This window comes from Pectinophora gossypiella, chromosome Z (assembly GCF_024362695.1).
Source record: "Pectinophora gossypiella chromosome Z, ilPecGoss1.1, whole genome shotgun sequence".
In the NCBI taxonomy this organism is placed as follows: domain Eukaryota; kingdom Metazoa; phylum Arthropoda; class Insecta; order Lepidoptera; family Gelechiidae; genus Pectinophora; species Pectinophora gossypiella.
This window is the reverse complement of record NC_065433.1, coordinates 21,717,315-21,744,316: the sequence shown is the minus strand read 5'-3', so window position 1 is coordinate 21,744,316 and position 27,002 is coordinate 21,717,315. Positions and strand designations below refer to the sequence as shown.

The window sequence follows — 27,002 nt, the reverse complement described above, 5'->3', positions numbered from 1 at the left end:
AAATAATTGTTGCCTGATATTTGGATTATATAAAGTATAGAATTATGTTGCTTCTCTTTAATTTGATCAGAATAATAATGGGTGGAAGATGTAACTTGTGCTTGGGTGTAATTAAAAGGGTCATCATTTATACCTACCCAAAACAAAGATAAAAGATGAATAATATCTGTTACCCATGAATTAGAAGGTTAATTGAAGGAAAATCGTTACAGCGCTATCTATATTGGATTTGAGGAGCGTAGCCTGGAAGGTCTCTCATTAGGGGTGAAATTTTGAAATTGCACTTACCTAATATCGGTGGAGCAATTACATTTTTAATGACAAAGCGACCATAATTGCTGATCTAAAATACCGCTTTATTTATCGATTCGAATGTCCCATATTTATAGTCAACACTTTCGAAAACATGCAAAGAAGGTACCACCGAAATTCGCATACCTAAATAAATGGTGTACTAGATACTTTTTAAAATCACCCTTACATAATACTCAGTATCTAAAGGAAAAAGAAACGCGTAATAATTTCAATTTCTTGTAAAAATATATTTCAATTCAATAAATAAACACGAGTAAAAGTATTGCTTATGTAAGTACAAACAATTAACATTAAATATAAATCCAAATATATACACATTTCCGCTTATTACAATAATATAAATACAGCAATAAAAAAACAACTAGATAATGAAGCATCACTTTGTTCATAAGATGAAGTCAATACGAACTTCATATGGTAATAAAAGTTAACTAATTAGTTAACTAATTTGACATGAAAAACATCCAAAAGGATACTCGGTTCCGACATGAAAAAGAAATTTTTCAATTCCCAATTTTCCCAATTTTTCACGAAAAAATTATATGGCAGTTCGCCACCAAACTTGGTACATTTTGATATTCACCCTAATAAAATAAGTGACTTATTAAAAGGAGAAAGACATCAAACAATGAGGTCTTCAAGTTCTGTTTTTGAACCATACATATGTTTAAAAACTCCATACGTCGCGTCGTCTAGCTAATGAATCAGGCAACGTGAAATCCGTTATAGCTCTGTTCGCTTTCCAAACCATGGAATCCACTTTGAGTTTGAATTAACGTTTGAATCATAGATAATTGACATCATATGGTTTCCAGGATTTGTGTCCTGTTAATGGCAATATGCTCGCCCTCTATTACATGAGACCTGGCGAGGAGTGAGTGTATATACGATACATATACACCTCAGCCAACACCTCGAGGATACAGGCGTGATGCGATGTAAAACGGGTGACTGTTTTGTTTGTGGCTTAATTTAAGGCTCGGGTGGCTTAAGTACAGAAAAAAGACATAAGTAATTGAGCAAAGTTGAGCGCGCACCCTTATCAACGAAGACTACTATTAAAATCCATGTATGGAACATAAATTGATAACATATATTATAATTGTCACGCGTTCACATGGTGAAAGAAGACATTGAGATCGTGAAAAAGCTCGTGTTTGTCGACGACCTTACGTAAGCCGACACCAATAAGAATGTAGTGGTATCCAGTTCTTGTTATCAACATAAGAAAAATGTTGAAATATTTTTCACCAAAAATCAATCTAATTATAATTTGGTAGTTTCCTACGTCAAAAATAAATGATGAAATTCTGATTACATTTTTGACGAACAAACGTTTTCTTTTTTCTATTTAACTTATTCATGAATTTTATTAAAAAAAGAATGTAACAATAAGTGCGACATTTTGTCACGTTTTTCTGTCACATCACAGGTTCATTTTTCATAGTAATTTTGTGTTTTGACGTTTAGTAAAAAGTAACTGATTTGACTAGTTGGAAACTAGCCTATTATGTACAAAAATGGTGGATCATTTACGTTTTTTTTACATTTACAATCCTTAGTAATATGACTGTTTCTATCAAAGATCAACTGCTATTTTCTTTTAGTTTAATACTAAGTATCTCCCTTAGTGTAACTCGGGTAAGTACAGCGCTCCCTGGGCAATCTGTAAAAACTGGTTTTGCCAATTTACAATAGGTAAGCATAGAAGTTTTTTGCTTAGTTTGTCCTTACTGTCCAATCTAATTTAGTGCTGTCATTTTAAAAAGCAATGCACGCTAATGTCGCCGAGGCGCCGACACAACCCGGTGGTCTATATGAAAAGAATCATGTCGGCGATTTGCCCCCGGTGACATACGCCGACTTGCGTAATCTACGTGATACTTTGCCCGGCGACACTTTAGTTTTCCGACTTGCAGTGAGTGAAGTCGCCAACAAGGCCGCCCACAAAATGTTGCCGACATAAGTTGGCTGGTTTGGTGTGTATTACGCTTTAAAATGACAATACAATCTGCTCAGCATTTATTGGTACTGGTATTCCTAACATTTAAAGATTGTACCCAAACTTAGTGATCCACTTAAGACCGTCACGCGTGCCTGAGGCCGGCTTATACTCCAGACCCACCCAGTCGTTGTAGCCGCTGTTCTCCAACAGCTGCAGCAGATACTTGTAGTCGATCTCGCCAGGGCTGTCCGGTTCATTACGGCTTGGAACTTGAGCAATCTGAAAGATTTAGTTATTTGAATTCTTCCTAATATTGTAATAAGAAGACAAGTTTGTTTGTTACGCTTGCACACCTTAAATAGGAAAGGAAACTAGTAGACCCCAATAGTATTGTGAAATAAACATACTTTATAAATCATACACAAAATTGCTTCCTTGCCTACACTATTGTGTGAGCAAAAGAATTTTGTATACACATTGTCAGGGGTACAGATCATTACTGGATTTACAAGACCGGACAAAAAATTAGAACGTGTCGCGATAACCGAAGTTCAAGTGGACACAGTCGCAGGTGGGGAAGAGGGGAGTTAAAAAAAGGCTACATCGAAGCAATTCATCTATAAACGCAGTATTGCAATTTGACACTTGTGCATATAAAAGTAAGTGCACAATGCAAATAAATGTCAAAGAGCAGTATTGCTTTTTTATATGAATTGCTTTGATGTGGTCAGGATGTGGCTTTTTAACCCTCCTGGTCTTATATGAAGAACCAGTGTTAAGAAAAAAATCTATGGGAGTTTTTTGAGCTGCTCCTCAGAAGCAGTAATAAGTGATAGGATTGTAGTATTGAACCTAACACGGAAAACAGCGCTCTAATAAAGATATTTATATTATATCTGTCTCAAAAGTACAAAAGAAGAGTTTTTATACTTATGAAAACATTATGTTGTCATAGATATAATTGGTTATTTCCATTTAATGTTGTAGATTGTTATTAATAAAGAACTAAATTATTATTATTGTACTGTTTTACCTGCACGTGACCCACATAAGGCATGAAGTTCTTGATGTTGTGAGACAGATCCCCAGCAATATGTTGCAAATGGAATGTATCCAATTGCAGCTTTAAGTTTGGACTGTTGATTCTCTTTATAATTTCTATCGCTGTAACATTTAAAATCAAACTTTTAGATGATACGTGAAGTTAATATTTCTAGTTGATAGTGATAGCTGCAGTAAACTTTGTATTTACCTTTACTGTAATCACTTAAAAAGTAATTAGGAACAGAATGTTGATTGATCGGCTCAATGACACCTAAAATGTTTTCATTCTTCAAAATGTCAGCAGCATACTTTAAATTGTTTTCATATGTTTCCCAATTGGCCTTTGTGGCATTGGTCAATTTGCCTGCCATTATGTGGATTTTCCTTGCGTTCACAGCTTTAGCATAGTCAATTGTGACTTTTAAATTGTCTTTGAACTCATTCTCTTTTCCTGGCTCTGCTGTTACTCCAAGTTCTCCTTTACTAAGATCCCCTGAAAGAAAAAAATACATTAAGACAATTTCATATAAAACTAAATAATTATATATCAATTAGAAATGTTAATTAAGTGGTCTATTATGTTTTAGGGTAGGAAGTTATATTATGAGCAGTTAAAAAAATATTTACCAATTATCATTTATTCTTCTCTTTCTAATCTACCTATCTTTGTATCATATTTTATTTGCTAATGTGTAAAAAACAAGGGTCAAATGGAGGTGAAAACTAATTTATCTGCATGATTTACATTATAGTACCTCAATAGTAGGTACTAATCATTTGAATATTACGCGTGTGAGGCGTGCAATTTGTATTAATTTGTATAATTTTACCATTTGCTTCGCCTTCCCCCACCCCCTCACCCCACCCCCGAGTACTTAATGGAGATCATAAGTATTTCGATACTTACCAGTTTTCAAGTTGATTAACACTTGTTCAATGCCTGCGCGTTCTTTTGCTTGTCTTACTTCATCTAAAGTATGGCCAAATGGAAAACCCGATTCTACAGCCTTAAACCCAGCTTCCTTTGCAAGAGCATAGCGTTCCAATATGGAGGAACCCTCCGTAAACATAAAAGACAAATTCGCACAAAACTTCATTCTAACAACCCAAATTGCTGCACTATTGTAACCCAGAGTACTGCTTATGTACGAGGCTCGACGTTGTATAAATAACGAAGTGATAAAACGTTATCAAAACCTCTCGTTCCTTATCAAACCACAAATAATAACTAGAAACCTTAGTTACTATTGTGAAATCTTTAGTAAGTCATTTGTAAGATTTCTGTTCCTCCGAACGGACAGAAATCCTACACACGACTGAGTAAATCATCTTCGCACATAACCTCAACAATTTTTCAAGTGACATTTGTTTACGCAGGCGCAGAATCTTTGGCTGCGTTCAAAATAAAAAGTAAATCTGTAACATGGTCTTCTTATACCTACCATGATCTGTAAAAAGTGTAAAAAAGTGTAGAGCAACACAGACTGCTGCCTGCAGCGGCGGATATTTATAATATCTAGTTACCTCAAAGAAAAGTCTTAATCAAGTTTTATTCAAATGTATTTTAAAGATGCACAAAATAAGTATGATTTACATGGTATTCTAATGAAAGCTTTCTAAAGATGGGAAAATACACGTCATTACTACATAATACAACTAGGTATAAACTTAGAATACACGCTTCAAGACTATTAATCATAACTATCATGAAATGGCCACTTCTAATATAGTATTAAAGTAAATTTAAAAGCTGTACTTACTTAGAAACTATCAAAATTGCAAAATAATTTTGGAATGCTCAAGTCTTAATAAACTTAAAGTAGGTAATAAATACATAGGTAGGTACATACAACGAATTCTCGACGGCATAAATTGTTTGTAGCTACCGCTTATTAGGTATTAAACCGTAAATATTAGCGTCGGGTAACGTCGCAAGAAAAACCTTAGCATACTACCTAACTACTTTACGACTCTGAAAAATGCATATTATGTATTGGCAGTTGCAGTCTTAAGTAACAAGAGGTATTTATGGTTTATAAAAATATTCATATAAATATGCTTTTTGATATTAACACAGCCATTTTTACGAACTAAATTCTAGTTTAGCACACAAAAATACAATACCTGCCTCAATGATTTGGACAGATCTCTCGATAATAGAAAAAAATACTTATTAAATTTGAGCAGACTGTGCCAATACCCTGTGTTACTCCTTCCCTTATAAGTATTTAATTTATCCGGCTCGAATGACCGATTAATCGATATTGTCTTTTTAATCTTAACCTATAAGTAAGTTTCTTTTTTTCTGCAATTTACCTATCCCGAGAATTAAGATATCGGTTCAAAGCTTTGTCAAAACGAATCAAATATCTTTCTGTCCATAACAATAGTTAGGCCTTGTTTTCTAGAACTACATTTACTGCACACCGATTCAAAAAGTAGGCATATCAAAGCAGGCAATGGTAAAATTTGCATACAGTCTACACTTATCTTTAGATGCGCAATTTTGTCGAACTAACGAGGATCTTTGGTCTCTATCGTGCCCCGAGCCAAGGTTCGCGCCCAATTGGGCACCGTACTTTACCAAATATTTGGATGATAACTTAGGTATACAATAGTAATTCATGGAGTAGCTCAACTAGGGCAAGTAAGTTCGACAAATCGCGCGTTACGCTACAAATTTCACCACTCTACTAGCCGCAATGACACTGGTGACTTCGGCGCAAGCAGAAAGTCGAATTGAACGTCCAGTTCTCCGTCGAATTCCACCCGCCATCGCTGCATTATCTGAAAAAATTGACCAATACTTAAAGTAAACGTAGGACTTTAAACCCTCTAGCTGTGACTCTGCCCGTCTCATAAAAATTACGAGCATAAGTTTATTTAGGTATAAGTAAAGTAAAGCGGCTACTAATTGTCTTCCTACCCGATTAGGGATAACAAGTAGGAGGTAGGGTACCTAAGTCGTAATTGTGCCAACTACAGAACAGACAAGGCAAAATATACCTAAGGTGCCAATAAAATAAGACGCGAGAAAGAAACACAAACATACCTTAGCAAGTATAAGATGAAGCTGTAATTCCACGAACCGCTTGCCCGGGCACATGCGGCGGCCGCGGCCAAACGGTGCGACCAGAGACGACGCGTGCGGCTCGCGAATCTGCGTCCATCGCTCCGGCATGAACTCCTGCGCACGCCAGAAGTTCTCTTCACGTCTACAAGCAGCGCCAGTGTGAGCCAGTACAAATGTCTGTAAAAAAATATTTTATTGTCAATAAGTAAATAACAAATATTTTAACGCGTTTACACGTCGTAGTCGCAGGCCGGGTTAAAAACTCTAGCGAGTCCTCGAATGGGTTGGCTATAGGCCAAACATTTCCACCCTATTAAAAACTCCGCAAACTCGTGGTGGCAGCTTAGTGGAGCATGCTCCATTCCTGTCGATGGAGGGTAGGCATGTGCCCAGCTGATGTATAGGCTGTTTATGTTTACATGATTGAAGCTCACGACTATATCCGAATGGGACAGTCAGAGGTCTATAAACCCTTTTAGAGTTTCAGTGTCGTAACGTATGAATTTCATATAATTGTATATTTGGATTTTAAATAAATAATAAGCAGGTACATTCATCGTTAGATGATCTACGTACCTATTCACACCTCACCGAGCTTTCTGTTAGACCAACATGATAGATGGTGAGCCATTTCGCCGTCTATAATGGTCGAGCCAACTGTGTTATTAAAGACAAGCTAGTAACTCAATGGTGCAAGTCCGGTACTGGTGTTTATGTAATGAGAAAAGCAATATACTCACCCCAGCGGGCAAACGGTATCCACAGACGGTGAGAGGTGAGTCGAGCAGGCGAGCGAGGAAAGGGGCGGTCGGGAGCAGCCTAAAGGACTCGTAGACGGCGGCGTGCACGGAGGGCGCGGCCGCGAGCTGCTCGGTGCGCAGCGCGCCGCACGCCGGCAACTCGCTGCGTATGCGCTGCTGCCAGTCCGGGCGGCTGCTCACCAGATATAGCAGAAACACCAGGCTGTTCGCTAACTGCGGAGCGACAAAAAATACTTAAGTAGATATTTTCTCAGATAAACTTATTGACAGTCAAGATTCTTCCTATCGTACTCTATATCTCTTTTGTTTTAACCGACTTCAAAAAAGGAGGTGGTTATTTTTTTAATATTTCCTGTGTGTGTATTTCTTATGGTTGAGGAGAAGTAGCGGCGTATGTAACTCCTCACAAATAGGCTAGATAATAACCGAGCCCACTCTGTTTGTGTATTTGAATTTGTTTTAAGAAAAAACCCGAAAAAAATATGAAAATACTGATGTGAAACTTCAACAATAAACTCATTGTTACATAATTCTTAATTATTATGTAAATAGGTAAGTGAAAGGGAAAACTATTGATTTTTAATCACTTTACTGCGAGGTAAAAATAAGTGCATGAAATATTAGGTAAGTAAGTCAACGTTACAAGCAATTCAGATAAAATGCACCTTACCGTCTCGATACCAGCGCTGATGAAGTCGATGATGGCGGCTTTCTTATCACGCATGTCCAGGTTGGGGTTGGCCAGAATCCTCATGAATATCTCCTGCATACCGTCGTCCTCCGCCGACCCTCGCTGCCTGTTCCGCGCCTCCTCCATCAACTCTGATACTATGCTGTCGGATAATACAAACGATTGTATCAACTCTGATAGATATTGTTATTGGAGCCAATAATTCACGTAATTTCCAGAATTTATGCCCGGTTAATGGCAATAGCTTGCTATTACATGGGACATAAATATAACTGGCAAGGAGTGGAATGCAAGCGTGTCGATATGTTAAGTAAGTGTGTGTAGTAATTCAAATGCGGTCTATTTTATGAGCAGAGTAATGGTATAAGAAAACCAGGTATTCTCTAAAGTGACAGCTAACATTTCAAGGTTATCCCAGCTGAGACGTCATCCCACTCTGTGAAATAAATTACCCACGAGTTGTGTGATAATACCACTGCTCTCAGGTGGGGAGGTGCTCGTCGTAATCAAACAATACAGCAATTCTCTTGAATAATGTTATATTTTCATAAACAATGTTAACTCTCCGACTCTTCATAGCAGATTATCGCAACCAAACAAAATTCCCGTCACCGCCTTTTTAAAAAGGCGGGAAAAAGTTCCCGTTCGAAAAAGAAGAAATCAAAATAAAAACAAATGAAATAATATGCCACTTCCAAATTAAAATTAATAAAGTCGTGACACAGATTCACGATTTTATTCCGTCTCTTATTAAGTTATATAATCTAATAATTATTAAATAATAAAATAAACATAACGAACCCTAAGAAATGTTAGTATAGGTACTCACGTATGTATGGTCTCCTCACTCTTGACAAAGGTCCTGTAGAGTGTGGTGGGCGCAAACTTCCAGAGGGGTGCTCCGTAGTAGGAGTCGCGCTGCGCCCGGAACAGGGTCTTCACGGCCGCCTCCAGGACAGCTGTTCGTCCGGACATCAGCTGCTCCAGAAACCCGAGCCGAACGCCCAGCATCAGCGCACATACCGCTGTAATCCGATACATATTACCTCAAGAGGACTCCAAAAATAGTAATTCAAAACACAAACTTCAAAATAAGTATGTCTAATATACTGATACCTCTATATGGGCGCAAGGCAAGAGGGAAACCACTGCTCTATTTTTCCCTAGAAAAGTAGCATGGAGAATGTTACACCGGCATGAGCGTGGCTCTTAAATTGGTGATGATGAATATATACATAACATACATAAACTCACGCCCGCAATCCCTACCGGGGTGGGCAGAGCCGCAATGATCATAGACAACTTGCAGCCACTGTTGATTCGCAGTCATAAAATGGATATGATGAACCCATAACAATTGTCCATCATCTTAGAAAGAACACAATCCCTCTTCCGAGAAGGCAGGCCGCCAAACGTATTCTATATTTTATGTAAGGACGTCTAATAAAGAGTAAGAACTAATATTCTGTTGAATACAATGTTAGAATCTAAATTCTGAAGCCGGCGCAACTTTTGCAACCTGCATACCCTGCTAATGCCCTGCGTGGTTACATGATGGAACATACTGTTCGACCGTATTTCTACTTACGTCGACTTTTCTAACGTTGTATTCAACAGAATATTAAATGACCTCTGACGAATAAATCATGTCGCCTTCTAACATTGGTAAGGGATTCCTTCATGCAAAAGACATCAACGAGTTCATTGGTTTTCATTCATAATATTTTTTTTATTGACCGCACATTTAAAACTCCTAAGCCGATTTTGATGAAACTTGCACCACTCCCTAATTTAAATAATACTTAATCCAATAAAGAACCATTGCAATTGGATTTGTAGTTACTGTAAAATGCGTGAACAATCCTCCACACAACATGAACACGTGTTGAGAACCCCACATAGATTAAATATACAAGTAATATTCAATTCCAACACTATTTTACACACTTTACGGGTCAAATTCATAACCTCCTTTTTTGAAGTCGGTTGGTTTTTTACATAACATAACGTAAGCTCACGACATATCCCAATGAGGTAGTCAGAGGTACATTCGTCTCAAGATGAACTAAGTACCAACTCCTCACCGAGGTTTCTGTTAGACTGACGTGGTGAGCCGTATCGCCGTCTATAATGGACGAGCCAACTGTGTTAGTGAAAACTGCACTTAAGATAAATTAATAAGTCATTGGACCTCATACCGGACTTGCAAGTATATATCGGGATCCGAACCGGCGCTCCCCGTGAGAAGCAAGCCGGTGAATCGCAGTAACTGGTTATTTTTATACGGGCGCATATTCAAAAACATCGAAATCGCTGCATCCTATATTGGATCACAAAGTATCAAGCTTTGAAAAGGCAACTTGTTGTCGGCTTATTACAGGTAAATATTAGAATGTATTCTTGAGCGATATTTTATCAAAGTAACTACTTAAAAAGAAAGTGCAGTTTTACGCAGTGTGTCACCGATAGTCCTTAATGAGTTACTAATTTTAATTGTTTTTTAACTACTTAGGGTGGCTTGCGTAAGGGTCTTTAAACATGTTTAGTGGCCCACTAAACATGTTTAAAGACCCTTACGCAAGCCACCCTTAGAGACCCGTCCAGTAGCCAGAGCTTAAATTTTTCGTCGCATCAACTGATTGTACCATAGAGGCGGCCAATCGTCCCCGATACGGACCCCGCCGGCGTGGGTGGTGGGCGTTTTCCCTCTTTCAGCGCTTAACGCTATCGGCTCCGAGACTTGCGTTTACCTAAACACCCTCAGGGTTGTCTTCAATTTTGTATCGAGTCGGGGGCCCTCCCCATTTACCCGGCCACGTAGTAGCATTCACTAATTCCAAAGCAAATCTATAATAAATCACGCATGAACACGAAATGAAGTCATTGTTATAATGACATAAAGTAACATGTCAAACCCATATATTTTTATCACTGTAACTGTCGTTTCTCGTATTCGTTTGCAACTTGGCTAAGGCCCCATATTACCTACCTAAGTATAACTTATATGTCAAAAACATCAACACGCACGCTTGACTGAACTCTACCCCGTCTACGTCACAAATATAATACACAGTGATTCGCACTTTGCTAACAATAATAACTCAAAGTTGTTATCGTTATCTCGATTGCAAGGTTATGCATATGCAGTCTAAAACGCCGACGCTTCGGAAAGCATAAATTACTATCGACAAATAACGTTGGCTTCGTCTAATTTCTCTCTAGATTTCAAGAACAACACGCATAATATACGAGTAGCAACACTACACAGTGTACGTATGAATGACCTACCAAATATCATGCGATACGGATGTAATAATAAACTATTATGTCGACACGCGAACTCATTCACATCAACGGCAATTACTTATTTGCTACGATAAGCATACCTACCGGAAATCAAAACATCACTACTGTGTCTATGTGGTGTATGGCTCTAAGGGAATAACGCATTATGTTTCATAATGTGTTTCTAACGTTGCATTCTTCACCCATGCGGGTATATAGGGCGCAGCTATTTCTATGACATATCTGACCCACATTGTGCCTCTTATCTTGTACATAGCGTCATGTTCTCGTCATCACGTGGCCCAGACAGATTCTAATTTAAAGTTCAATGACGTCACTCTTCATTTCACTTCACCCTCCACATTGCATTAATGTTGAATAATAATGTACACAAAATCATAAACCTGTCTTATATTATAAACTTACGTAAGTGGAATGGAGTAGTAGGTAAATGAGTCAAAGAACACACCACTGTAACAACGTTCCAAACATTCCAATATTATCGTTTTTTTACGGAACGAGGGAGATAAGTGAAAGCAAAGACGGGACCTTATCTTAATATGTTTGCATTATTTTAAGAGTGCGTGTTCGTTAATGTCCCAAAAAACTCTAATCTGCATTAATTGTAGTTTTTACAGCATTATTATATCTAAGTAACATACGAAAGCCATGAAACATTACAGAATTTTTCAACTAAGCAGGTTGGCGGCGATTTTCGTTTGGGTCGTAATTTTCAAGCCAATCAATCAATCAGTTACCAACTTATTAGTGGATCTGAAATACGTAAAACTTACATTCAAGCCCCATCCTGTTGGTGAGGTGTTCGAAGCCGTGGACGGTGCCGTCGGCGCGGCGGCATGAGTTCAGCAGCTCCAAGAAGTCGTCACAGATGTTGTTCAACTCCGGCACGAAGCCCTGGATCGTATTGGGGCTTGTCAACTCGGCCGTGAGGTGCCGCCGCAAGAGATACCACGTGTCTCCTTGCCTGGAATTTCAAAGAACCCTCTGAATTAAAGCCGACTCATATTTAAATTATGCGTTCAATAAATATAAAGGGCATTTACAAGTGATTCAAACACGTACAATAAATTTCATAATATGTCTGGTTCTTTTGTTACATTCTTCCCATATTATTATTTAACGCCTCCCTGTCTGTCCTTTATTCAGCTTAATAAATCTGAGACCCCTATGTGAGGCGTGATTTTATGTATTGCATTGTATCAATTTATTTTAAGTTAGATAATCTATGTAGCCGGTCTATTGGTTCTAATAATGTACGCGTATTTTGAAAGCAGGAAGACAGACACAGTACCTTGTTACCTAAGTGTGTAAAATACGTAATTTTCGGTAGATATGCATTATGTACTTAGACCAAATTCATACGAGCGAAGGTACAGTTAAGTACCTAATAATAAAACAGATTTTTTTTAGTACTTACTTACCTAAAAGCGGAATCGGTCCTCTCTAATTTTAAAAGATAATTACTACATAATTATTACGTTATTGAGCCGATATCTCAAAGTCCACACGAACTCGTGCTGGGTCATTCGAACTGTCTCTAGAATGTACCTAATGGACGTTACAAGTCGCAACAATATTCGCATGCAGGCCGGCCAGGAAGTTGCGGATTCGCAATTTTATTTCAATGACTCGCTGCCCATGTTCGCATGTTCGCTACGTTAGTTTTGTCTAAAATACGTGACCGGCACATTTAAAAGTTTTACTTCGCCTATGAATCAGTATTCATCATTTTCCTCGGTTTCGAGGCCATGCCCCCTGTTGCGTTAAAATATACACAAAACTGATAACATCTGAAACTGTCTAGACTAGGCCTTCAATGGAGTATAAAAGAACACTTGTTCATGAAGCGATACTGCAACAATGTTGACTTGTTATCCCGGAAGTCAGAAACAGTCATGTTATAAATAGCTAGTTTTTTCTCCACAACTGCATTGCTAGAAAAACGTACTCGTTAACATTTTTATACATGGTTGGCTAAACAAGCAAGGTTTACCGACTTTTAGGTTCCCTAGCTCGCTTCACAAACATATTATAATTTTGTTGTATAGGTACGTAGTTATAAAAGAAGGATAAAGGAGCTACATAGTAACGACGCGACTGTCCCATAATAGTAGCTTACTCATACCCCTTTCGACTCACCTGCGTGATGTCATAATATCTACCTACCTGTTGTGAACCCTGACAATAACATTAATCTCAGTATAACTTATGAATCATTGTTTTGACTGGGATTTAGCCTTATCTATTAGTATTAAGTATAACATCTGATATTCTATGTTGTTATGGGAGCCAATCAAATCGAGCACCTTCAGCTGCTTTCTTCTCGGGCATGCGGTAAAATCCGACAGAAGGATCGTGTCCTCTCTAACATGGTAGTCAATTGTTTTTTTTATTACCATAACGTAATTGTCTTCTAATTAATGGTGGCTCTCCCCACCCCATTAGAGATTACGGCTGTGAGCTTTTGTACGTGTGATATGATATACATATTTTTTAATTTGTATCGTCCGTACCTAAGAAAATATTATATCCGAATGCCCGCGGTTAGTAAAAAAAAACATTTATTAGATACTTACGTATATTGTACTTTATTCAATATATAATCCTACCTAGTGCAAGTAACTAATAGATAAGGGATAGACAATATTAAGACTAGACCTTTGGACAAATTAGCTACTAAGTAATATTTCATATATTACGAAAAAGTGTCTTCGACGCTTGTTTTTATATTTATTGTGGTAAGATAATAACTTACTCATTGACGATGCCAGTGGAGGCGTATCGATCAGGCCGACTCTTGCGGTAGATTTGGACGATCTCGGTGGGCGGGCGGTAGGGGCGCTTCGCCGGGGCTCGCAGCAGAGTGTCCAGGGCTCCACGGTCAGCGATGGAGACCACAGCGGCGCCACCCGGGGTCATCTCCGCGAACACCGGCCCGTACCGCCTGAACATGTCTGTGTGAAATATCTCTCATTGTGACAGCAAAGCAAACAAGACACATTCGCAACGAGCAAATTACAAAGTCAGATATTTGTCGGCAATAACATACACATACATAAATTCACGCCTATTTCCCACCGGGGTAAGCAGATATTAAAGTAGTATGTGTGTGTCGCCCTCATAAAAATGTACAAATCAATAGGTAAACTGTAAAAAACATTAGTCTAAGAGCATTTCGCTGTAAGTCGATTAGAATGAAATTGATTCCAAAAAATAGCATCGCGTGATAATGCGTTAACCAAAACAATAAATTATTATTATAACAAACTGCTCAATATTGTGAAAAAGCAGTTATTTCTGAGTCAATATAATGATATTTATATTAATTTCCAAAAAATAATCTTTGCAAATTTAGTACTAAACCGATGTAAATTACGTATTGGAAATCACCAAAAAATATTACCTTCGTAGGCTTCATGCAGTTTATTCATCCGGTAGCGGCTCCAGAAGAGCCAGCGGGTGCCGAGGAGAGGATAGGCGGGGGGGCCGGGCAACCGCGCCGCCGGCTTGCTGTCGGCCTGGTGCGCCAGCAGCGCCGTCACCGCCGCCACCACTGCCACCACCGCCAGCACCAGCGTCGGCACCCCCGACCAGTCCACCAGCGGCGGCGGCGTACTCTACACATAACACGATTTCACACATATTATACCTGCTTGTTATTCTTGTCAACATCAATAACCAGCCTCTCCGAGTCTTGAAATAGCCATGCAATTCTACTGGACTAGGAGTGAAGACTACGTAGCATAGAATGAGGGACTTTCCAAGCTACGTTCCCGAAAAAAATGGCACTGTACAGAATTGCCTTCGCTTAGCCTTCTAGTTTCATGGACAACAGACATATGCATCTTTTATCTCGGTTTTTGGGTATAAATGATGACCCTTGTTACCCAGACGCAACACATCTTCTACCCATTATTATTCTGAACAAGATAAAGAGAAGCAATATAGGTAGCAACATAATTCTATAACATATCAGATCCAAATATCAAGCACCAATTATTTCTATATACATATTGTGCCTCAGTTTACTCATTACATTATATTTTTTAATAATTGTTTAACCCTTTCACGGACAGAGACCATGGATCATTGATGGTTCATAATAGGTTGTATGACATCTTGAAATCGGAACGTCCATAGACGTTCTGTACTTGAAAGTGTTAACTGACTAATGAAAAAATAGGTAACTATCATGTTTAATCTGTACAGCGCCATGTTTTTTTTATGAGAACAGCCTGGAAGGTCTCTCATTATCCATCATAACCAGCAGTGGAGCAGTGTGGTGGAGTATGGTCCATACCATCCCGGTAGCTTGAGGGGGTTTCCTCCCGGCAGTGGGACGTATACTATGTATAGGCTGTTATCATCTCTACCACCGTAGTCCAGTGGTTGTATGTAGTCGTTACACGAGTCATGTCTGGGGCTCAATAATAACCCTGATACCAGGGTTGATGAGGTTGGTATTCCACCTCACAACCCACACGATATCAGATCATCTCTGCTCTGATGATGATGATGATGAACTCTTCTTTCATACGTCTCCTTTGTTGCCCAACACTCGGAACCATACAGCACCACCTAGGATCTTATTTCCGTCTTTAAATCATCCCTTTCAGCTTCAGGGGAATTCGCGGGTCAAGTGAGAGTGAGGCCTATCGCTATCTATAGATAGCGATAGGCCTCACTATCCTGCTTCTGTAACCTGACACTGCATAATTACCAACTTACTATTGATGCCGTGCATGTCTGCACGTTGACTTCTAGTGACATATGACTGTGCCTACGCCCCGATAGCGAATTCGAGCTTATGTGTAAGTTCCTCGTCTAAAATTTCAAAGTTATCAAAGGTCTTTGTCTTGTGTGTTGTTGTCAAGGACTTTTACCCCGATAACACAACCCAAAGTCTTTAAAATCGATTACGGGTGAATGAACCTGTGATTCAGTTTGATATAACGGTCAATCCGCGGAGGTCCGTGTTGCTCTGTGATAACGGTGGAGGTAAGCGACGTACGAGTAAGGCGAACGTTCAGATTTTAAATTTTCTACCCATTCTGTAGCAGCTGCGTGCCATGGTCATATGTTTTCCCTAAAAGGCAAACACACTTAGACTGTCTTCACAAAAAGCTCATTCTATTTTCAACCCACAAACTAAGTTCGATTAGATATCGGCCCCTCGTACAGTTTCGTCTGTATTAAAATTTTGTTTGGTATCGCGGTCGTTGACCCGCAGACGCAGTTCGGCGGTGATGCCGGCGCTGGCGCAGCGCTCTTGACATTGGCTTTGCGTAACTGCCTGTCTGACGTACGTTACGTAACGCGTTCTGTAATCACAAGAGCACACACCAGCGTTCACCGCCCGACCACATTCATTGCATTCTCGGAAATAATCCACGCATGCCGGTATTATTAATTCGGCAACTGCTACACCAATACAAGTTCTTTTTTACTGCCTTTAACGGCATCCACGCAATATGGCATGCTGCCGACGAATCTGAATAACGGGATTCTGACTTAACCCGCTGTTCAAAAAATAAATTGTAAAGTTTCAAAATGAAAATAGGTACCTAGTATGCGTGTGGGCAGTGTTTACATGTGTGTGTAGATATTTGAGACGCGGGCAGTTTGCACAAAATTGATATTCGAACACGTGTCAAATATCGATCACGGACTGACCGGGGCACTGAACAATACTTACTCGACCAAAACCATAAAACTGCACTCGATTTCTCGTTCCTGCGTGAGGTGCAATATCAACACTTGACTGCACTCGCTCTATGAAAAGTTCTGCCGGCCAGTCATAAAGAAAATTCTATGTGGCTGTTGTGGCCCGACTAGCCACTAACCACTAATAGGCAGCGACATATTGAATGTTATTGATGTATTTTTATGTTTATACGCAAAACTATAAGTTATTTCGAGCTTTGTAAGGTTTCTACGAAACAGTAACTTAGGTGGCGGAAAACGTTTAATTAAAATAACACCTACAAGGTATACAAAGGTATCTTCTACGCAGTTATTAAAAATCGCAATATTTTTAGTCACGTCCAAGCAAGTTTTTTACTTTTCGTTAATTCAAAAGTGGAATAAGCGGTTCAAAGAACAGCTCCCTAGCAGACCTTGACCTTGGATTATTCTAGATAGTGTACAGTGTCTGTCTAGCCAATAGTAGGTATATAGGTACCTGCGTCGTATCTTCGCAAGTAATTGTGAGTAATTGGATGGAGGTACTTTTTCATAGCATACCACATAACACGGCGTGTGATAGTGCTGCAGTCCTGCACTCACTATAATAGTGGGGTATACCCTACTTGCACAAAAACTGGACTTTTTAATCGGATGTAATGAGTTTTCACAATACGGGAACAAAAGCTTAGACACTCGCCTTTAGTGCAAATGTAGTGAAATAGGTAGGTACTGTGGCCCGGACTAATCTACTGGAAATGAATAAAATTGTGTCCATGTTACACTGACAAAAATTCTGCAACATGCCCTTGAATAAGTTAATACATAATATATATGTACTTAGTAAGTAAAATATCACATGTATGATGTTACAACACGCAAGCAGGAAACGTAGCAGATTAGCGCTAAAATCGTACCGGTTTTTAATTACCTGCCTACCCACTTCGATCGCCTAACTGAGCGAGCAGTCGGTGTCAGACACATAACTTCTTTTAATATCACGTTCTAATATTTCATACGTAATGTGCGAAATAATATTATTTTTGCGATTAACGTTCATTCAACTTCAAGATATTATGTTTGCGCGGAGAGTAAAAATAATCACGTGGGTAATTGTTGTTCCCGAGAACTGAAGGACGGTTAACATCGCATACACAGGCTAGACACGAGACTAACACGTTAGTAGTGGGAAAGATAAGATAAAAATATGTAGGTAATCAAACCGAATCCACTAGACCCTTATACATAGTGATAGAGCTGCCCTGCCACTGTTCTACATTCAATAGTGATCAAGGACGACTGACCTCATCCCTCACATAAGCATAAAACATTACTCATTGTAATATCATTATTATTAATTACTTATTCTTAACGTTTAACATAATATTATCGCTGATTTCAAAAAGACATATTTTGTGTATTTAATTTACTTCTATGGAATTGCGTCGCCTGAAAAGTCGTTCCCAAATTGTTATCACATTACTTATACCTACTCTCCCAAAGCCATTTACATGGGGTTATCTCAGTAAAACTAATATTAGATTACATTTTATGGTTATTTTTATCATTGTAGTTGTTGTTTAGGTTTCTTATAAAGAAGTTACCTAGGTCAAAAACCTCATAAAATTAGCCGTTACTCGACTGGCATGTGAACGTCTCCTTTCATACAATAAATGAGTCTGTTTGGGTGATCATAAAACTAATTACTTATTTTTAAATAAATTAACGTTTACGTCACTGTTTGTATTTTATAAAATAGTTAAGTACCTAGGTACATTGGATATGTTTACGAGGCAGTTATTTGTTTAAATCACTACATAGTATAAAACAAAGTCGCTTTTTTGTCCCTATATGTACGCTTAAATCTTTAAAAGTACGCAACGGATTTTCATGCCCTTTTTTTAATAGATAAAGTGATTCAAGAGGAAGGTTTATATGTATAATAACATCCATTAAGTAGTGGAGAAATACTGTTATTTTTGAGGTTTTTAATGTGATGTCGTAAATAATTTCATTTTTTCCTCAGCATTACACCCGAGCGAAGCCGGGGCGGGTCGCTAGTTAAGTATATAAAAAGAAACGGGACATAGGGACACCACAGTAACAAATGTAAAAAAAACACGGAATAACACATAACATACAATCAAAACACATAAGTAATAAAAACAACTGATACAAGAGAGTACAAATAAATAGACAGTAAACATTAAGAGAAATTGTAATTGAGTGGACTGGTCAACAATGGTGGAGGTGTCCTTTATAAAATGGCCTCACTCAGCACATGCCGCGGCGCCAGCCACGACTCTGATATTCTGTGGACCCTGCTGAGTGATTCACGGAAATCGTGTCTCCCACAAATACAACATCGACTATGAATACATCCTATGATATTTACTTACACTATGAAAACATTACAAAAACATATATTGAAAACGTGTTTGTGTGAAGAAATACAAAATATTTTAAATATTAAATAGAAAATGTTAGAAATGTTTAAAATGTGTTTCGAGTTAATGTATTACGGTTTTGAACGAAAGCCCGTAGTATGTAGGTACATAGATATCTAGATAATAATTAAAAAACAGCAATGATAGGTACCCTAGCTACGCCGCTGCATTTGCAAAGACTAATTAACAGATAAAAAGTTGTTGAGCCTCTACATAAGAAAGTGTAGGTACTCGTATCAAATTGTCTGTATTTGTGTAATTTAATATTTATCGAATAACCAATACAGGATGTCTCGTGGGATATGAATATCGGAATTTCGGAACCCATATGTGATTCCGACATAGAGTGATATGATGACATCAGACTCAATATTTAATTATTTAAGTAATTCAAATGGATGATAGCCCTGTTCAAAGAACGCGTGACTTCTTATCTTAGTATCACGGGTACCAATACCAGCTCGGGCCCTAAGCCATTTCATTTGTCCCGGAAAACCTTCCACCTGACTCTGGGCTAACAAGGCTGACCTGCGGGCTTAGCACCGTACGTGCGCGACTCTTTCTCGACTCGACATACGTCACCCGTCACTCTCTCACAGTACTGCACAGAAAGAGACAGATGATCTCTGTAACGGCGAGAAAGAGTCGCGTGCTTACGGTGCTAAGCCCGCTGGAAATCTTTGAATATAGTATAGTAAGGTTGACTGAAGTAGAGATATCCTATCCAGGCGGGCTTAGATCGGCACAGGACTCTGAGAGTGGTGTTACGCCACACCATATTCTATGGCTCACCTGTTTAGGTGAGCCTTCTCATCGAAACGATAAGAAAAAGAAGCATGTCGATGCATTCTGAATATGTGTAGGTATATTTGGCCTCTATGGAAGATTGTCTGGAAGAGATCGCGGTAAAAGAATTTAGCGATAAGGCCATCTTTGAACATTTTTAATTTTTCTTTGTATCTACCTACTCTGTTTTGTTTGTGCACAATAAAGTGTTTAATCATTAAATCATATTTAAATACCTGTACGTAAAATATAAAGATAAATCAATTAGGTACCTATAACCGTCACAGAAACAGAAACTGTAATTGACGACAGCCGTCAATGAAGATAAATGAACTGCCTTACTTGTCTCGCTAGTACCTACTTAGTACCTAACCCTGCAAGGAGAATTTGAAAGGCAAGTGGAAACATGCAAATAAAAAGAAAACCAGTTACTGTCTCTACCTAACGGAAACGGCCCTATACCTTCTGGAGAAAAATATTTGGCAACATTATTTTCATTTCCCAAAAAGTACACTTGACAAAATTTAATCATAAATACGCGTAATTTCGTCTCAGGCATTTTCATTAACCAAATAATCCACTCGTTAAAGTATCTACCCCTACCTGCCAAACTATCACTTTTGGAGAATGTTTACAAGGGCTGAAGCCTTATACTCTTGGATCTATCACTATCCACTTTGTGGAACAGTGAAAACACACCATTGTAAAGGTCCCTTCGAAGGCAAAATCCGTAAGGTACTTACTTACCTAAAAAATCCAATCATGTTTTTTCTCATATTTTTAAATAACATCACAAAAAAAAAGATATTTTTTTAGGTCCGACTAATGCATCAGGTACAGCAATCATTCAGGAGAATTTAGTCGAAACTAGAACATAAATTGGAGCTGATTTGTAGAAACCGCTGAAAATACGTGTCGTAGGTACAGAGCTTTTTTTTATTTTTCACTAAAGTTCAAATATCTTCTTCTTCTATCGTGTGGGTTGTGAGGTGAATTACCAACCTCATCAACCCTGGTGTCAGGGTTATTGGCGGTTCAAATATCTTGAAAACTTGCTTTTTACCGAGGTAAAGTTTCGTTTGTTGGTAGTAAGTACCAACTTGGTACCTAAGTCACGACTAATATTGTTGTGCCCCACCTATCACTATGTTTGATACGATTCAATATTTGCGGGACACCCTGTTATAACCGTTTGCTTCGTCTATTTTTATAAGTTACAGTTCACAAATACTTGACATTGGATAACAGACTATAAGTACCTATTAGTGATGTGAAGTGATACTTAGGTCTTTAGGTGTAAATAAGTAATTAAGTCTGTTATTAATTGCTTATACATTGATTACCTACATAGATTTGAAAGGTGCAATTTATAAAAAACTGCAGATATTTTTGCATGATACACGTCTAGTAACACCAGTAACACTCAATTGATTTTGCCGCCATGTTATAATATATAAATATTATAAGTATTGTTTTGACGTGATGTGAATGGCGTTTTATAGTAGGTACCTGGTTGGGACTCAACAGGTTCTCGATTTGGCCACGTCCTCACTTTATCCTTGAAGACCCGAATTATACATAGATTTTATGTGTCTGGGAATCACATAAATACCTATTCAATTTATAGAATTTTTATTTTTGTTCTACTAAATCTATCTTACATTCCTCAAATATATCTATACCTTCACTTGTTTTTAATTTCGAGAAATCACGGGTCATGTTTTTCTAGTCTAGACACTGTAAATAATATTTATTATAATTACTTATTGTTTTTATTATTTGAGCGCAATGATCCGTTTTGTCATGGTCAAACATTGTAGGTACCTACTATCTTATTTACCTACGTAGAAAATAAATTATATTTATGTACCTGAACATCTTAGGAGTTAAGGCGCGTTCTGTTCGTGAGCGGTTGGATCGTTATCATAATGAAATATAATTAGAAGAACTGTACGTACTTACTTTCTTAAATTGTACTTAACACCAAACAAATTAATCCACCTGAGAATTAGATTCTAAAATCCAGAGTATCTTTTTAAGTAGGTACTTAAGTAGGTAGGTACATCTCTTTCAGAATGGCATAACCGCAAGTCAATATAATTTGAAAAATAAAATTGGAATTCGTGTTTCCATACGTTCTATTTTCGAAATTACGTGGCGTGTTTTGTCTTGTGAACTTAGCTGTTCCATTTTTTGATACAGTTTAACTTTTCCATTGTAGTTGTATTGTAAGTAATAATACTTAGTAATAAATGTTATAAGTACTAATCCTAAATTCTACCCAATAAGTGTCTACACCTACTACAAAGCTATCAAAGAAGATGAGAACTCAAACTCTCTACATAGAATTCAAAACACATTGACTGTTGTCTCTAGGACACACTTTTGTGTTTTTTTTAAATAGAAAATCCTAATTATTATATTAAGTTGAATTACATTGATTCAACTTTAAGTAACTTATCTGTAGTGTTTAGCTACTTAAAGGAATGGTTAAAACATTAATTTACTATAGTAGGTAGATCTATTGATGATAGGATGCTAAATTCTTGGAGGTTTATGTAGCTATTTAACTTTCGCTTTAAACAGTTAGACCTCCAATAATTTAATAAATATTTATAAGATTACCTTATATCGTTTTAAGTATTTTGCGTGCAAAGATTTCGTCCAAATTATATTATAGCTATTATATATTTGCATGATTGGTCATTATTATTTATTGAACGACGTATTGTGGACGCAACAGCCACACTTCCGCATTTATCGAGGCCAGTTCATGCAAGTTCAACTCGGAACTTAAATTGATTGCGCTCCTACTCCTGCAGGAGATGCACCCAACTAAGCGACAAGAGTTGTTGCGTTTTGTCGAACTTATGTACAGTATGATCTAAAGTAATTGTAAAGGTTTAAAATAAATTTCTACCTCAAACTGTCTCGTATTTATGTTCAATCGCAATTTCTCGGCTGCAATCGCAAGGCTTCAATATTATGTGATATAGGTTGGTAGATGCCTCGCTCGCTCTCTCCTGCTAAACTGGAGCCTATAGATATACCTACCTACTCTGTTTATAGACAGTGATCTCCTTGCAGACGAGCGGCGGGGGCGGCGTGCGATTCTTTTTGCTTCCCGAAGGCCGCCCGGTCTGCCTGTCTGCTAGCTTCTGATATGTGTCACTATTACTTTAAAACATTCCCTTTATAATAACATACCAATGAGTTTAAAAAACAGCTCAAAATTTGAACATAGTAATTTGCATAAGTTGAGCTATATAAGCAGCAGCACAAGCGCTCGGTTTTTCAGAAAAACAGACGTCATACAATCATTTAACAATGCCTTTTGATATATTTATAATAAAAGTAAGTATTATTAACAACCCTCTTTTGTCTCAATTGAAATTATTTTCTTAGGTATTCCAAGATGGAAGTAACAAAGGGGCATTGTATAACCAATTACCATGACCTGTGACGATCAAAGCTCTAAGCGCGATATTAAGATAAGAAATGAACGAATTATTATAAACAGTGTCTTCTTTGTAACGGGCCCCAATCGCGATTACCATTTTTGTCATAAGACATAAAATTTTATTGTGCTTTATGTGGTAATTTATATGCCAAGAGACGAGTAAATTACCTACCTATCTATATAGTAAAAAAATATTAATTGTCCTTGAGACAGGTTAAAGGCGGACCATAGGTGAGTCATGTACTTACCAATGGGAGGCACATCACGATCAGGTCGGTGGCAGGATTTTTGACTTATCCAACCTGTTACAAGCGAATAATAAACCACGGCTAGAGCTCAATAGCACACTCGTCTACAAAACAGTTCACTGTTCAAACTGGTTCAAGTTTATCTAACTGCTTATATATACTTGTTATGTTCATAAGCAGGTTTACAAAAACATTAGGTAAGTATAACTTAGTTTCAAGTTAGATGGGCCCCCGCAACAAAAAGCTTTCGTCGCTCAATAATATAATAACCTTTGTAAACAAAGTCCGAAAGACCGGCTCCTTCTGTTGATGAGTTTGACATATAAGTAGGTATTACCTAGACCGAAAACAACATACCTACCTAATACGAAATGGTATCAATGACGAAATAAGTAGGTATGTTGTTTACTTGCAGGTACCTACTAAACTCTACTGAAACGTGTTCTGCTAGACGTCACTTCTTCTTCTACTATTTGGGTCCTTGAAACGCACGGCGGGTGCGCAGCTTATTTACAGCATTATAGTAGGTATACCTACCTATACGTATATACCTAGTACCTGTATCAGTATTTAAAACTGCTGAAGTGATGAGGCAGAAGTGCGTTTATAGTTCAAGTGCTCGGCTTAGAAATGCTGAAGAGAGCGTTAAACTTAGTTACTACAAGTTACGTAAAGTGGCTATTTCACGGAGCAAGTTTTTGCTTCTGTCAGTGTTTCGCAATTATTCTTAATTATATAGAGCAAAAAATTAACCTTGAATCAGAGGCAGGAGAGCGAATGTTTGAATATTAATACATCGTGATGTGATGAGTGAACAAATACTGAATATTCAACGTTGCGGTCAAGTAGGCGCACGCACTGTAGTGCTCCTGCGCGGCGCACACCGTGTCACGGTAGACCCGGCACCGAGCCGCGTCCGCGTCGCCACTGGCTCCACCACTACTCTACTAACTACTACTCGCCACCACACCGCCACCGCCATAGCGGAACTCGCATCAACCGATCACGCTTCAATCTTTGCCAGTGTCATCAAACACCTGAACATACGTATTCATACACCAACAAAATAAGAAATATTTTTTGTTTTCTATAATTTCTTTCTTTCTTTTGTCAAGACCAAAGAATGCGGAGCACTCCCATTCACCTATCTTAATTGGGATAGTATTCAAAGGTCAAAGGTATGAAAAAATATACGCGCTCACAGAGGAAGTGCTGAACTTTAAGCAAACCCTTCAACTGTAGCGAGGGTTACGGATGAATGGCATAGTTTATAGTGTGCTAAATGTTACAGACATTAAAGCAATTAAGTTAAAATCTTGACGAAAACTACGTATACTTATAATTCTAAAAAACTTTGAGAAACTATCTATCATTTTATTATAAAAACTACACCAAGCAACTTAGATATGGGTATGACCATAATAATTATGCTCCACTTTTTACTACTACAATACTGCCTACTATACCTAAGCTACAATGAACCTGCATCTTGCAACAAACCAAGCCAAAAATATAAAAAGGAGTATATCTCCTGAACACGCAGACTGCTTCAGCACATAATTCACAAAAAAGTCTCAGTACTAATGCGTTTTTTCCTACAAACTAGTTAGAATACTTTTTTTTAGAGTTGTGCAATACGTTAACGTTACTGAAAATCCTAAAAAAGCTCATAGGCTTTTAAACACTTGAAACACATAATATTACAAATTACTTAGAACAGTATTTCGCAAAACTGCAAACAAGCAAATTATGATATTAGTAACTTACTTACACAAAAAACACGATAATAATATTATACAACTTACCCAAAAGCTCACCACGTAATGTGAAAAAAGAAAAGCTCCCGGAAGAGACATGGTTACTAGCTTAAGTTCACAACAAGACTGACAGAGGGAACACGGCGCGCTTTTTATTTATACTTTTTTTATTTACTAACATCACAGGAATTCCTTTATCTGTCGCGATATGTGTGAGGTCGCACACGGGAGTTGCCGGCCAGCGTTCTCAGGGCCCCGTCACTAGCGACTGAGAATCTGCCAACACGTTGCGCCCCTATATACCTACTTAATTCTTGCTTTGCTGAACGCTTGATTTCACGCTCTACATCCGAATTATTAACTATGGATCTTGTGTGTTGAACACCCGCGGGTGCGTTCAATTGCATCGCACATGAATACGCGTCCGTGTCCGACTTTCTTCCCCCCGACATGACTCTGTTAGCTTTGATTGACCTAATAAGATCCCTCTCGATAAAGACGTGGTTGTGAAAAAAATAAATTAGTTCAAGGCTCCACATCTGTACTACTTAGTTAGTACAGTAATATTATGATTCATCTGTTAAAGGAATATCAGAAATAAGAATAGGTTAGTTTATTAACAATCCATGTACCTATGACAAAATTTAAAACGTGTATATTTATTCTTAACCAAATAAGTAGGTACTTAGGTACAGTATGCCTCAAGATGATAAAATGACAATTAACTAAAATTGTTCTTATTGACTACATTCTAGTGTTGTTTAAATTATTTAAATTAAATCACGAGACCGTTATTTTTTTATATAGAACTGGCATCAACTATCGCAGTCTTACAGAAACTCACAAACATGGAATATGTACCTACGTACGTAGAAAATAAAATAATTCGTATATTTACTTTTCCTCGTAATTATAAACAATATAGTTACGTTGTAAAGAGGTCGCGAAAAACAAACGCGAAATAATAAATAACCAATTAAAATCTTTCACAAAGTTCTTAATCACAAATATTGATAAAAATCTTTTCAACAGCTAAAATATGCCCTAGGCTTAATTAAAAAAATATAACAACAACAGCAAAATTCTCGTATCGCTCTTTATAAAAGTTAAAAAATATCAATAAATACGTTTGAATTTTCCGCTTTACAACGCAGCCGGTAGCGGCGCGTTTCAATTTATGCAGATAAACGAAAATTAATAAAAAAAAATTGTAAATCGGTGTTTTACATTAAAACAAAAATAATACACATACATCTAAGATAATTCCCTGCACCCAGAATGAATGTCAAAACTCAAACTCAAAGTCAAATCATGGTATTTATAGGTAGGTAGTTCATACTGTTGCCGAACTATCGATGATGACCCTGAAAATCATATTATTTTATTCCATCGTATTTCATAGCTCATTTAAATCAATACTCACAAAACAATTCCATCAATTATATAAGAGGAAGGCTGAAAGTAGCGTCGGTTAGTGAGAAATGAGG

At 37.7% G+C, this 27,002-nt stretch overlaps 2 protein-coding genes across 3 annotated transcripts; both read right to left on the bottom strand.

Moving 5' to 3' along the window:
- Positions 1–521: 521 nt before the first annotated feature.
- Positions 522–4,634, bottom strand: LOC126379952 (putative hydroxypyruvate isomerase). Its single transcript, XM_050028986.1, has 4 exons — positions 4,212–4,634; positions 3,513–3,797; positions 3,294–3,424; positions 522–2,539 (listed from the first exon to the last, which is right to left on the bottom strand). The coding sequence occupies exons 1-4, from the start codon at positions 4,399–4,401 to the stop codon at positions 2,363–2,365; spliced, it is 783 nt and encodes a 260-aa protein (XP_049884943.1). The 5' UTR covers positions 4,402–4,634; the 3' UTR covers positions 522–2,362.
- Positions 4,635–4,846: 212 nt separating this feature from the next.
- Positions 4,847–25,766, bottom strand: LOC126379951 (ecdysone 20-monooxygenase). Of its 2 annotated transcripts, XM_050028984.1 has the most exons (9): positions 25,564–25,766; positions 14,539–14,752; positions 13,891–14,089; positions 11,909–12,099; positions 8,659–8,854; positions 7,809–7,971; positions 7,118–7,351; positions 6,357–6,554; positions 4,847–6,091 (listed from the first exon to the last, which is right to left on the bottom strand). In XM_050028984.1, the coding sequence occupies exons 1-9, from the start codon at positions 25,612–25,614 to the stop codon at positions 5,987–5,989; spliced, it is 1,551 nt and encodes a 516-aa protein (XP_049884941.1). In that variant the 5' UTR covers positions 25,615–25,766; the 3' UTR covers positions 4,847–5,986. The 2 variants fall into 2 exon arrangements, with proteins under 2 accessions (XP_049884941.1, XP_049884942.1); XM_050028985.1 differs by lacking the exon at positions 25,564–25,766 and having other exon boundaries at positions 13,891–14,079; positions 14,539–14,673.
- Positions 25,767–27,002: the final 1,236 nt, after the last annotated feature.

What these genes read in the sequence shown, in the direction of transcription:
- LOC126379952 (XM_050028986.1), bottom strand. Translation starts at nt 4,401, where the DNA reads ATGAAGTTTTGTGCGAATTTGTCTTTTATGTTTACGGAGGGTTCCTCC. An exon ending in GTTAATCAACTTGAAAACTG is followed by an intron (nt 3,798 to 4,211) that starts GTAAGTATCGAA and finishes TTTTTCTTTCAG; the next exon opens with GGGATCTTAGTAAAGGAGAA. An exon ending in CTTATGTGGGTCACGTGCAG is followed by an intron (nt 2,540 to 3,293) that starts GTAAAACAGTAC and finishes TAAATCTTTCAG; the next exon opens with ATTGCTCAAGTTCCAAGCCG.
- LOC126379951 (XM_050028984.1), bottom strand. Translation starts at nt 25,614, where the DNA reads ATGTCTCTTCCGGGAGCTTTTCTTTTTTCACATTACGTGGTGAGCTTT. An exon ending in ACTGCATGAAGCCTACGAAG is followed by an intron (nt 14,090 to 14,538) that starts GTAATATTTTTT and finishes TATTTCACACAG; the next exon opens with ACATGTTCAGGCGGTACGGG. An exon ending in TTCATCTTATACTTGCTAAG is followed by an intron (nt 6,092 to 6,356) that starts GTATGTTTGTGT and finishes CAATTTTTTCAG; the next exon opens with ATAATGCAGCGATGGCGGGT.